At 51.8% G+C, this 13,767-nt stretch overlaps 1 gene segment (V, D, J or C); it reads left to right on the plus strand.

The window, feature by feature from the left end:
* Positions 1–5,780: 5,780 nt before the first annotated feature.
* Positions 5,781–13,601, plus strand: LOC132487772 (immunoglobulin heavy constant gamma 4-like; the record flags this gene model as incomplete). The annotated part of the segment is given in 7 exon segments: positions 5,781–5,821; positions 9,996–10,317; positions 10,550–10,577; positions 10,708–11,037; positions 11,121–11,441; positions 12,861–12,994; positions 13,518–13,601. Coding segments are annotated over 7 exon segments (1,260 nt in total), but the record flags the coding sequence as incomplete, so codon positions are not given.
* Between the last annotated feature and the right edge of the window lie 166 nt (positions 13,602–13,767).

Here is a 13,767-nt window from a genome sequence, read left to right on the forward strand (position 1 = left end):
AGTTTTCTGATTCTCAAGACTCTGGGTGCGGCCCAGCGGGAGCCCTGGGAGCCGGGCCCCGCCCACGCTTAGTGGATTGAGAGCAGCCGTGGGGGGAGCGCCTGCTGACGCGGGTGCGGGCCGAGCGTGGGGGGCCCCAGACGTGCCCCTCTGAGGTAAGAATTATTTTGAGCCGTGGGCAAGTTAAAAAGCAAACACAAGAGAAATCCTCGCCTCCCACCTTCCACCGGGAAGGGCAGGGCGATTCCTCAGGGCGCAGCAGGCCCTTATCAGCCCGTCACCACTGGGGGGTGTTCAGGTTAAGCCCGACTCATGCCTCCCCACACCCGCATCTGCCTTCCCACGTACCCGGCCCCAGGAGCTCAAGGTCCCCTTCCTCTGTCTTGTCACTTGTCCAGAACAGTGCTAACCTTCCTGCCGGGACTCATCCTGAGCTCCGTGCGCGCGGCGCGCGTTCCTAACCTTCTGGCTGCTCCCTCTGGGTGACCTGCCCTGTCTGAATTACAGGGCCCAGCCGGTGAACCTGCGGCGGTGGGCGTGTCCCCATCCCCGACAACAGCAAGCCCCCCCAGACCCGAAGGCCCCTCGCAATCAGCAGAAGGAGGCAGCTCTTGGCCCTGCGGGGAGAGAGCCAGGCAGCTCAGGCCTACCTCCCATCTCCCTCCAGCCGGTGCTCCCCACAAGCTGACCCACCCTCGGCCAGGGAAGAGGCTTCCTGAGGGAGCGGTGGGGCAGGTGGTCACACAGCCTGAGGGAGGGTTACAGAGCAGCCCACCTGGAGAGAGGCTGGGGCCAGGCCTGCAGCTGATCCAGGAGGGAACCATAGCCGGTGGGCTGGCGGGGTCACCTGAGCAGACCACAGCAGGCCTCCCGTTCAGGAAGACAGCCCACTCCCACCATCAGGGGCAGACACTGCAGGGTAGAGGCTACCCCCACATGAGCCCCTTCAGTGCTTCTAGAATGTTCTATTACGTGGAATCAGATGGACATGATTCCACGTGTTTCTTCCAGGTGGACTTGGGGGGTGACGCATGACGGGACCCCTGAGTTCCTGTCCACCCCACACGCCTGGGGACGACCTTAGGGAACGTGGAAGGTACTGGTTCAAGGCTCTCGCAGTGAAGCCGCATGGGGGGCACGTCCCTGCCAGGCAGTGTATGGGGCTGGGAAGCTGGAGGATTCCGCCCACCAGGCTCGGCCCCCCGCACTCCGCCCAAAAGGCCGGGACAGGCTGAGGCTGTTCTGGGATCCAAAGATGGTGAGCTAGGCCGAGAAACTGGGTCGGGACACACCATGTCACTGTGTACTTGTGGCCAAGAGAAATGGGGGCTCAGAGCGGGAAACACACACTCAGCACACCCCGGGGGTCGCACCCAGGGTCACAGCAGAAAGACGCCGGGGCGGCACCAGGTTCACATGAATATCTCACTCAAAGATAAGGGCCCTTAATTTTTGCACAGTCGCCCCCTTGGGGTGCCTGGGAGATTGATTCCAGGATGCCCTCAGATACCAAAATTCACTGATGTTCAATTCCCTTATGTAAAATGGGGTAGGGTCTGCATATAACCTGTGCACAACTTCTCATATACTTTATATTTTTGTTGGAGTATAGTTGCTTTACAATGCTGTGCTGGTTTCTGCTGTACAATGCAGTGAATCAGCTCTATGCATACATATATCCCCTCCCTCCTAGACCTCCCTCCCCACCCCCATCCCACCCATCTAGGTCGTCACAGAGCGCCGAGCTGAGCTTCCTGTGCTTTATAGCATGTTCCCACTAGCTATCTATTTTACACATGTTAGTGTATATATGTCAATCCTAATCTCCCAATTTGTCCCACCTTCCCCTTCCCCCCGCCATGTCCACATGTCTGTTCTCTATGTGTGCATCTCTATTCTGCCCTGCAAATAAGTTCATCTGTACCATTTTTCTAGATTCCACATATATGTGTTAATATATGACATTGGTTTTTCTCTTTCTGGCTTAATTCACTCTGTGTGACAGACTCTAGGTCCATCCATATCTCTACAAATGACCCAATTTTGTTCCTTTTCATGGCTGAGAAATATTCCATTGTATATATATATGTACAACATCTTCTTTATCCATTCATCAGTCATTGGACATTCAGGTTGTCCTGGCTATTGTAAATAGTGCTGCAATGAACATTGGGGGTACATGTATCTTTTTTTTTTTTTTGGCTGCACTGGGTCTTCATTGCTGCACGAGGTTTCTCTAGTTGCAGCAAAAGAGGGCTACTCTTCATTGCGGAGCACAGGCTCTAATGCGCATGGGCTTCAGTAGTTGTGGCTCGCAGGCTCTAGAGTGCAGACTCAGAAGTTGTGGCACACAGACGTAGTTGCCCTGCAGCATGTGGGATCTTCCCGAACCAGGGATCGAACCCGTGTCCCCTGCATTGGCAAAAGGATTCTTAACCATTATGCCACTAGGGAAGTGTTCTTTGAATTATGGTTTTCTCAGGGTATATGCCCAGTAGTGGGATTGCTGGCTCATATGGTAATTCTATTTTTAGATTTTAAGGAACCTCCATAATGTTCTCCAAAGTGGCTCTATCAGTTTACATTCCCACCAAGAGTGCAAGAGGGTTCCCTTTTCTCTGCACCCTCTCTGATATTTATTGTTTATAGATTTTTGGTAGATGGCCATTCTGACTGGTGTGAGGTGATAGCTCATTGTAGTTTTGATTTGCAATTCTCTAAAAACTAGTGATGTTGAGCATCTTTTCATGTGCCTCTTGGCCATCTGTATGTCTTCTTTGGAGAGATGTCTATTTAGGTCTTCCACTCATTTTTCAGGCGGGTTATTTGTTTTGTTGATATTGAGCTCCATGAGCTGTTTGTATATTTTGGAGATTAATCTTGTGTCTGATACTTTGTTTGCAAATATTTTATCCCATTCTGAGGGTTGTCTTTTCGTCTTGTTTATGGTTTCCTTTGCTGTGCAAAAGTTTTTATATTTCATTAGGTCCCATTTGTTTATTTTTGGGTTTATTTCCATTACTCCAGGAGGTGGGTCAAAAAAAGAGCTTGATGTGATTTATGTCAAAGAGTGTTTTTCCTATGTTTTCTTCTAAGAGTTTTATAGTGTCCAGCCTTACATTTAAGTCTTTTTTTATGAGTTGTTAACATATTTATTAACTTGGTTTTTTTAACATCTTTATTGGAGTATAATTGCTTTACAATGGTGTGTTAGTTTTTGCTTTATAACAAAGTGAATCAGTTATTCATATACATATGTTCCCATATCTCTTCCCTCTTGCGTCTCCCTCCCTCCCACCCTCCCTATCCCACCCCTCTAGGTGGTCACAAAGCACCAAGCTGATCTCCCTGTGCTATGCGGCTGCTTCCCACTAGCTATCTATTTTACATTTGATAGTGTATATATGTCCATGCCACTCTCTCACTTTGTCACAGCTTACCCTTCCCCCTCCTAATATCCTCAAGTCCATTCTCTAGTAGGTCTGTGTCTTTATTCCTGTCTTACCCCTAGGTTCTTCACAACATTCTTTTTCTTAGATTCCATATATATGTGTTAGCATACGGTATTTGTCTTTCTCTTTCTGACTTACTTCACTCTGTATGACAGTCTCTAGGTCCATCCACCTCACTACAAATCATTTAATTTCGTTTCTTTTTATGGCTGAGTAATATTCCATTGTATATATGTGCCACATCTTCTTTATCCATTCATCTGTCGACGGCCACTTAGGTTGATTCCATGTTCTGGCTATTGTTAATAGAGCTGCAATGAACATTTTGGTACATGACTCTTTTTGAATTATGGTTTCCTCAGGGCATATGCCCAGTAGTGGGATTGCTGGGTCGTATGGTAGTTCTATCTAGTTTTTTAACGAACCTCCATACTGTTCTCCATAGTGGCTGTATCAATTTGCATTCCACGAACAGTGCAAGAGTGGTCCCTTCACTCCAAACCCTCTCCAGCATTTATTGTTTCTAGATTTTTTGATGATGGCCATTCTGACCGGTGTGAGATGATATCTCATTGTAGTTTTGATTTGCATTTCTCTAATGATTAATGATGTTGAGCATTCTTTCATGTGTTTGTTGGCAGTCTGTATATCTTCTTTGGAGAAATGTCTATTTAGGTCTCCTGCCTATTTTTGGATTGGGTTGTTTGTTTTTTTGTTATTGAGCTGCATGAGCTGCTTATAAATTTTGGAGATTAATCCTTTGTCAGTTGCTTCATTTGCAAATATTTTCTCCCATTCTGAGGGTTGTCTTTTGGTCTTGTTTATGGTTTCCTTTGCTGTGCAAAAGCTTTGAAGTTTCATTAGGTCCCATGTGTTTATTTTTGTTTTTATGTCCATTTCTCTAGGAGGTGGGTCCAAAAGGATCTTGCTGTGATTTATGTCATAGAGTGTTCTGCCTATGTTTTCCTCTAAGAGTTTGATAGTGTCTGGCCTTACATTTAGGTCTTTAATCCATTTTGAGCTTATTTTTGTGTATGGTGTTAGGGAGTGATCTAATCTCATACTTTTACATGTCCCTGTCCAGTTTTCCCAGCACCACTTATTGAGGAGACTGTCCTTCCTCCACTGTATATTCCTGCCTCCTTTATCAAACATAAGGTGACCATATGTGCGTGGGTTTAACTCTGGGCTTTCTATCCAGTTCCATTGATCTATCTTTCTGTTTTTGTGCCAGTACCATACTGTTTTGATTACTGTAGCTTTGTAGTATAGTCTGAAGTCAGGGAGCCTGATTCCTCCAGCTCCGTTTTTGGTTCTCAGGATTGCTTTGGTTATTCGGGGTCTTTTGTGTTTCCATACAAATTGTGAAATTTTTTGTTCTAGTTCTGTGAAAAATGCCAGTGGTAGTTTGATAGGGATTGCATTGAATCTGTAGATTGCTTTGGGTAGTAGAGTCATTTTCACAATATTGATTCTTCCAATCCAGGAGCATGGTATATCTGTCCATCTATTTGTATCATCTTTAATTTCTTTCATCAGTGTCTTATAATTTTCTGCATACAGGTCTTTTGTCTCCTTAGGTAGGTTTATTCCTAGATATTTTATTCTTTTTGTTGCAATGGTAAATGGGAGTGTTTTCGTAATTTCACTTTCAGATTTTTCATCATTAGTGTATAGGAATGCCAGAGATATCTGTGCATTAATTTTGTATCCTGCTACTTTACCAACTTCATTGATTAGCTCTAGTAGTTTTCTGGTAGCATCTTGAGGATTCTCTATGTATAGTATCATGTCATCTGCAAACAGTGACAGCTTTACTTCTTCTTTTCCGATTTGGATTCCTTTTATTTCCTTTTCTTCTCTGGTTTCTGTGGCTAAAACTTCCAAAACTATGTTGAATAATAGTGGTGAGAGTGGGCAACCTTGTCTTGTTCCTGATCTTAGTGGAAATGGTTTCAGTTTTTCACCATTGAGGATGATGTTGGCTGTTGGTTTTTCGTATATGGCCTTTATTATGTTGAGGAAAGTTCCCTCTATGCCTACTCTCTGCACGGTTTTTATCATAAATGGGTGTTGAATTTTGTCAAAAGCTTTCTCCTCATGTATTGAGATGATCATATGGTTTTTCTCCTTCAATTTGTTAATATGGTGTATCACGTAGATTGATTTGCATATATTGAAGAATCCTTGCATTCCTGGAATAAACCCCACTTGATCATTGTGTATGATCCTTTTAATGTGCTGTTGGATTCTGTTGCTAGTATTTTGTTGAGGATTTTTGCATCTATGTTCATCAGTCATATTGGCCTGTAGTTTTCTTTCTTTGTGACATCTTTGTCTGGTTTTGGTATCAAGGTGATGGTGGCCTCATAGAATGAGTTTGGGAGTGTTCCTCCCTCTGCTATATTTTGGAAAAGTTTGAGAAGGATAGGTGTTAGCTCTTCTCTAAATGTTAGATAGAATTCACCTGTGAAGCCATCTGGTCCTGGGCTTTTGTTTGTTGGAAGATTTTTAATCACAGTTTCAATTTCAGTGCTTGTGATTGGTCTGTTCATATTTTCTATTTCTTCCTGAGTCAGTCTTGGCAGGTTGTGCATTTCTAAGAATTTGTCCATTTCTTCCAGGTTGTCCATTTTATTGGCATAGAGTTGCTTGTAGTAATCTCTCATGATCTTTTGTATTTCTGCAGTGTCAGTTGTTACTTCTCCTTTTTCATTTCTAATTCTATTGATTTGAGTCTTCTCCCTTTTCTTCTTGATGAGTCTGGCTAATGGTTTATCAATTTTGTTTAGCTTCTCAAAGAAGCAGCTTTTAGTTTTATTGATCTTTGCTATTGTTTCCTTCATTTATTTTTCATTTATTTCTGATTTGATTTTTGTGATTTCTTTCCTTCTGCTAACTTTGGGGGTTTTTTGTTCTTCTTTCTCTAATTGCTTCAGGTGCAAGGTCAGGTTGTTTAGTCGAGATGTTTCCTGTTTCTTAAGGTGGGATTGTATTGCTATAAACTTCCCTCTTAGAACTGCTTTTGCTGCATACCATAGGTTTGGGGTCGTCATGTCTCCATTGTCATTTGTTTCTAGGTATTTTTTATTTCCTCTTTGATTTCTTCAGTGATCACTTCGTTATTAAGTAAGTAGTGTATTGTTTAGCCTCCATGTGTTTGTATTTTTTACAGATCTTTTCCTGTAATTGATATCTAGTTTAATAGCGCTGTGGTCAGAAAAGATACTTGATACAATTTCAATTTTCTTAAATTTATCAAGGCTTGATTTGTGACCCAAGATATGTTCTATCCTGGAGAATGTTCCATGAGCACTTGAGAAAAAATGTGTATTCTGTTGTTTTTGGATGCAATGTCCTATAAATTTCAATTAAGTCCATCTCATTTAATGTATCATTTAAAGCTTGTGTTTACTTATTTATTTTCATTTTGGATGATCTGTCCATTGGTGAAAGTGGGGTGTTAAGGTCCCCCACTATGATTGTATTACTGTCGATTTCCCCTTTTATGGCTGTTAGTATTTGCCTTATGTATTGAGGTGCTCCTATGTTGGGTGCATAAATATTTACAATTGTTGTATCTTCTTCTTGGATGGATCCTTGATCATTATGTAGTGTCCTTCTTTGTCTCTTCTAATAGTCTTTATTTTAAAGTCTATTTTGTCTGATATGAGAATTGCTACTCCAGCTTTCTTTTGGTTTCCATTTGCATGGAATATATTTTTCCATCCCCTTACTTTCAATCTGTATGTGTCTGTAGGTCTCAAGTGGGTCTCTTGTAGACAGCATATATATGGGTCTTGTTTTTGTATCCATTCAGCCAATCTGTGTCTTTTGGTGGGAGCATTTAGTCCATTTACATTTAAGGTAATTATCGATATGTATGTTCCTAATCCCATTTTCTTAATTGTTTTGGGTTCGTTATTGTAGGTCTTTTCCTTCTGTTGTGTTTCTTGCCTAGAGAAGTTCCTTTAACATTTGTTGTAAAGATGGTTTGGTGGTGCTGAACTCTCTCAGCTTTTGCTTGTCTGTAAATGTTTTAATTTCTCCATCGAATCTTAATGAGATCCTTGCTCGGTACAGTAATCTTGGCTGCAGCTTTTTCTCCTTCATCACTTTAAATATGTCCTGCCAGTCCCTTCTGGCTTGCAGAGTTTCTGCTGAAAGATCAGCTGTTTACCTAATGGGGATTCCCTTGTGTGTTATTTGTTGTTTTTCCCTTGCTGCTTTTAATATGTTTTCTTTGTATTTAATTTTTGACAGTTTGATTATTGTGTGTCTTGACGTATTTCTCCTTGGATTTATCCTGTATGGGACTCTCTGAGCTTCCTGGACTTGATTAACTCTTTCCTTTCCCATATTAGGGAAGTTTTCAACTATAATCTCTTCAAATATTTTCTCAGTCCCTTTCTTTTACTCTTCTTCTTCTGTACCCTGATAATTCAGATGTTGGTACGTTTAACGTTGTCCCAGAGGTCTCTGAGGCTGTCCTCAGTTCTTTGCATTATTTTTTCTTTATTCTGCTCTGCAGTAGTTTTTTCCACTATTTTATCTTCCACGTCACCAGATACAGCCCTGGGAAAGAAAGGAGGCAGGAGTGGAGCTGCACTAGGGTGAGGTCTTGGGGGTGGGCCAGAGGGGCACGGGTGCTGAGGGCCAGAGCTCCAGGGACAAGTGGCAGGGAGGCAGCAGGTGGCAGGGGGCTGGGAGGGTAGGGGGCTGCCTGGGAGCTTTGGGAGAGCAGGTAAAGCTAGTGTAGGTGAGCCTGGGGCTGGGAGGGCAGGGGGCTGCCTGGGAGCTTTGGGAGAGCAGGTAGAGCTGGTGTAGGTGAGCCTGGGGCTGGGAGATCAGTGTGCTGCCGTGGGACCTTTTGGGGAGCAGTAGAGCTTGTGCAGGTGAGCACGGGGCTGGGAGGGCAAAGTGCTGCCCCAGAACCTTTTGTGGAGCAGTGGAGCTTGTGCAGGTGAGCACGGGACTGCGAGGGCAGGGTGCTGCCCCTGGAACTTTTGGGGAGCAGTAGAGCTTGTGCAAGTGAACACGGGGCTGGGAGGGCAAAGTGCTGCCCCAGAACCTTTTGGGGAGCAGTGGAGCTTCTGCAGGTGAGTCTGGGGCTGGGAGGACAGGGACCTGTCCAGGACCTCAGCCAACCAGGTACTGGGGTGAGCAGGTGAGTAGGCAAGTGTCATAGGGTGCAAGGGCCATTTCGTGCTGTGGGCCCAGCGCTGCAGTGACAGTGGTCAGTCCGACGCCGGTGAGCAGGTGACATGAGGACACAGCATCCGTGAGCTGAGCCCAGAGACCTGAGCCAAGGGGGCTGGGAGGGCAGGACACAGGGCAGCTGGCAGTGGGGACGGAGCAGGGAGTCCTACAGGACATCGGGCTGGGGGTCCCCCTGGACTGTGCTGAGGGCCCAGGGCCGGGTAGAAGGGACACAAGGGCAGGGAGGACTCAGGCCTGAGATGGTGAACCGGAGCTCAGATGGGCAGAGGCTAGACACTCGATGGACAGGAAGCCCGGGCTCAGCTGAGGGGCCAGGATGAGGGGCTGGAGGCAGGTGAGGGAACCTCTAGAGGAGGGGAACCTGAGTGCACAGAGAAAGCAGAGCAGCCTTTCTGCTGGAGCTCAGGGGGCTGGTAAGGCCGGGCACAGGGGGAGCTCAGGGGAGCAGGCAGAGATGTGCAGGGCAGCAGGGGGCTGGGAGGGCAGGGCCTGCCCATGAGCCCGGGGTCAGGGGACAAGGGCCTGAGCTAAAGGTGCTTTGGTCTGGTGGGAGGGGCCAGGTGGACGGCAAGGCCGGATGGAGAGACGACCATGGGAGGGAAGGTCTCTGGGGCTGAAGGGGCACGGGCATCACTGAGGGGACCTGATGGGCTGCAATTCATGGGCCCAGGGTCCCCAGTATTCCAGGCGCCTGTCGGGGCTTGGGACACGAGGTTACGACGTGCCAATGTGAGGTGGGGTTGACAGGGCAGCGGACCTGGCTGAGGGGAAACGAGGGGCCCTTTCAGAGCTCTAAGGGGGCTGCAGGTCTGGGTTAATCAGACCAGGTTCAGAGGGGACAGGTCCAGCTGGGGAATGGTGCTTGGGGTGCTAGCACCGTGTAGGAGAAAATGACGAGGGCAGTGCAAGGCTCCCAGGGATGCCAATGGGCAGAGTGATCCAGAACACAGAGGCCCTGGGTGGCAAAGAGCAGGCCAGGACAAAGGGACAGGAACAGAGCAAGGCAGTGGGCTCAGGGAGAAGTAGCCACTGCTCAGGGCTAAGACCGAGGGCCTGATCAGGCCAGGGACCCACAGGGGGACTGGGGCACAGGGGACTTTAATCCAGGTGGACACCCAGCCCTGACTGGGCTGCTGAGTCCAGGACCCACAGCTGTGAAGGCAGAGAACCAGAGTAGCAGAGACCATGTCAGGCCGCTGGCCTTCAGAAACTCTGGAATCACATAGTCTCTGGGCACAACGGTGCCCCAGGCCTGGACACCTGATGCCCTGCCCGGACCCTCACAGGGGTGAGGCCCTGGCAGTCACACGGCCTCTCTCTCACAGCCCCCACCACGGCCCCGGCAGTCTACCCTCTGCCTCCCAGCTGTGGGGACACACCTAGTTCCACAGTGACCGTGGGCTGCCTGGTCTCGAGCTACTTCCCTGAGCCAGTGACCGTGACCTGGAACCCGGGCGCCCTATCCAGCGGCGTGCACACTTTCCCATCTGTCCGAGGGTCCTCGGGGCTGTACTCTCTCAGCAGCACTGTGACCGTGCCTGCCAGCACCTTGTCCGGCAAGACCTTCACCTGCAACGTAGCCCACCCGGCCAGCAGCACCAAGGTGAACAAGAGCATCGGTGAGAGGACGGGCTGCAGGGAGGGTGTCCACTACGGGACAGACCTGGGGTCAGCCTTCCCACCTGCTGAGAGTTTCCACAAGATCCAGTGTGGGCAAGGCTGGATGCCTCCCCCAGCCCCTGGGCCCACAGAGGCGGGCACAGATCTCAGCTGCCAAAACCTGGCCCTGCCCTAAGCCCAGCCCCGGGCCATGCCCAACCCCGGTAACCTCCAGTCTGTTCTCTGCAGAAATCAACGGCCCAAACCCCTATTCCAAGTGTCCCAGATGCCCACATAAGTCAGCCGGCCTCAGCCTCCACCCCTCAGAGGTGGACCTTGCCCAGGCGTGGCACTGGGGGGTGGGGGTTGGGGGTGGATGAGTGTCTAAGGGGCGGTCCACCCAGGGGCTGACCCCCCACCGTGTCTCCCTGACCAGCCCCTCAGCTCCCAGGAGGACCGTCCGTCTTCATCTTCCACCCGAAACTCAAGGACACCCTCACAATATCCCGAACACCGGAAGTCTCCTGCATGGTGGTGGACGTGAGCAAGGAGGACCCCGATATCCAGTTCTCGTGGTACGTGGACGCTGTAGAGGTGCACACGGCCAAGACGAAGCTAAGGGAGGAGCAGTTCAACAGCACCTACCGTGTGGTCAGCGCCCTGCCCATCCAACACCAGGACTGGCTGAAGGGAAAGGAGTTCAAGTGCAAGGTCAACAACAAAGGCCTCCCGGCCCCCATCGTGAGGAGCATCTCCAAGGCCAAAGGTGGGTCAGGTGGACGGGCGCAGGAGGGTCCCTGGGGCCAAGAGCAGTGACCATCGTGCTAACAGCCATACCTCTCCCCACAGGGCAGCCCCAGGAGCCACAGGTGTACGTACTGGCCCCACCGCAGGAGGAGCTGGCCAAGACCTCGGTCAGCTTAACCTGCATGGTCACCGCCTTCTACCCGGGCGACATCGACGTGGAGTGGCAGAAAAACGGGCAGCCAGAGTCAGAGGGCAAGTACGGCACGACCCCACCCCAGCTGGACGCCGACGGGTCCTTCTTCCTGTACAGCAAGCTCAGGGTGGACAAGAAGAGCTGGCAGCAGGGAGACACCTACACGTGTGTAGTTTTGCACGAGGCTCTACACAATCACAACACGCAGAAGTCCATCTCCAAGTCTTCGGGTAAATGAGCCACACGGCATTGTTGCCCCAGCGAGCCCTCCCCCCCCTTGGGCTCTCAGGGCCCAGTGAGGCCGCCTGAGCCCCAGCCCTGTGTACATTCCTCCCGGGCGCCGTGAAATAAAGCACCCAGCGCCGCCCTGGGCCCCGCAATGCTGTCATGGTTCTTTCCGAGCAGAGCCCCGGGGCACGTCGGGCCTGCGAGGGGCAGGGGTGGACCCGGCTCTGGGTCACAGGGGTCAGCAGCAATGCGGGAGAGCTGACCCCACTCAGGGCCGGACCCAGAGTGTGCGGGTCTGCGCAGGCCGCTTGGGGGCTGCCCGAGGCCGGGGAGGGCCTCTCCTGGAGGCGACAGCTGCTCCGGCCGCCCTCCACCCAGCAGCTGCTGGGGCTCGAGTGTGTGCCTGGAACGGGAGAAGCCCACCAGAGACCCTCAGGAGAATGAGTGCCCACTTCTTCCCGCCCCTGTTGCAGCCCAAGCTGTGGGACACTGGCCGTCCTCGTCCCCATGTTCCTGTCCCTGGCTCCAGAGTCCGCGTGCCGGCTCTGTGCCCCGAGGGGGGCCACACGTGGCACGGGGTAGGGGGATGGCCCTCCTTCACGGTCGGGCACGGGAGATCAGCCCCCCCCACACTCAGGCCAGGTGGCTCTGCCCTGCTTGACCCTGCCGGGGGCCAGGCCTGGGCACTCGTGGGGACACTCATCCCTGTACCCAAAAGGGGCAGAGGCAAGCGGCCCTGAGTTCCCGGGGGGACCCTCCACACGCACCCGTGGACACCGAGCCCAGAGCCATTGAAAACAGATCCCCCACTGAGTCACACCAGCCGGCACACCACCGCCTTCATCCACATGCACTCACCTGCCCACGTACACATGTGCAGTGCACCCACCACAACACCCACGCACGAGCACACATGCGGGCCTTGCACACGGGCCCTCCCACAGGGCAGCTGCACAGACCCACACCCGACCTCAGAGCTGGGTCTCATGAGCCCTCACCGTAGACCCCAGCCTGGTCCCCACCCTCCAACGCCCATGGGACAGAGCCCAACAGGGGCAGGGCCCACGTGCTCTGCTGACCCTCCCGCCCTCCGGCTCTGGCCCCCAGCGGGAGAGGAGCCCAGGGCCTGAGCCACTGTCCTGCCAGGGGGTCCTGGCACCCTCCCCACAAGGACCCCAGCTCAGCACACAGCACAGGAGAGGGACCAGGACAGACTGGGCAGGCCGAGACGGGGGCCCAGGCTGGAGGAATGGGGTGTTGGGGCTGGTGCCCAGCGACTGTCCTCAGGTGCCTCTTGCCCGGCCCACCCGGGGCATCCCGCCACCTCCGCGCCACAATGGGACCTGCGCTGTGAGGCCCCGATGAGCCCCTCCCCGCCCCCCGGGGACAGGCGCAGCACTGACCCCGCCCTCCCTGTGCAGAACTGCTCCTAGAGGAGGAGGCCTGTGCTGACGCCCAGGACAGGGAGCTGGACGGGCTGTGGACAACCATCTCCATCTTCATCACCCTCTTCCTGCTCAGCGTGTGCTACAGCGCCACCGTGACCCTCTTCAAGGTGGGCGGGTCGGCCCCGCTGTGCCCTCGCCGTCCCCACTGTGTCTGCACCTGGCCCCTGGTCCCTCACTGTCTCTCAATTCCCCTCACTGTCCCTCACTGTCCCTCAGTGTTCCTCACGGTCCCTCACTGGCCCTCATGGTGCCTCACTGTACCTCACTGTCCCCTCACTGTCCCCTCACTGACCCCTCACCTCCCTCACTGTCCCTGACTGTACCGTCACTGTCCCCTACTGTGCCTCACTGTCCCCCACTGTCCCTCACTGTCCCTCACTGTCCCCTCACTGACCCCTCACCTTCCCTGACTGTCCCCGCACTGTCCCCTCATGGTCTTTCACTTTCCCTCACTGTCCCTCACTGTTCCTCACCTTCCCTCACTGTCCCACACTCTCCCTCACTGTCCCCAACAAGGCCTCCTGTCCCCCCTGGAACCCCTCGCTCTCCATCAGCCCAGGAACTGGGGGGCAGGCCCTGGGAGGTGGCCCGGGTGGGCTCCAGCCTGTACTCACCCCCGCCGCCCCTCAGGTGAAGTGGATCTTCTCATCGGTGGTGGAGCTGAAGCGGACAATCGTCCCCGACTACAGAAACATGATCGGCCAGGGCGCCTAGTGCTCATGACGGGCTGCGTCCAGGGCCGCCCCAGACCTGTAGGACCACGGCCATCCCCTTGTGCCGCTCAGCCTGTGCCAGGCCTGTTCCTCCGCCCGCTGACCTCGCCAGCCTCCGAGCTCACGAGCACCCTCGCCTGCACTCCCGGCCTCTGGTCTCGTGGCCA

This window comes from Mesoplodon densirostris, chromosome 4 (genome assembly GCF_025265405.1).
Source record: "Mesoplodon densirostris isolate mMesDen1 chromosome 4, mMesDen1 primary haplotype, whole genome shotgun sequence".
Taxonomy (NCBI): Eukaryota; Metazoa; Chordata; class Mammalia; order Artiodactyla; family Ziphiidae; genus Mesoplodon; species Mesoplodon densirostris.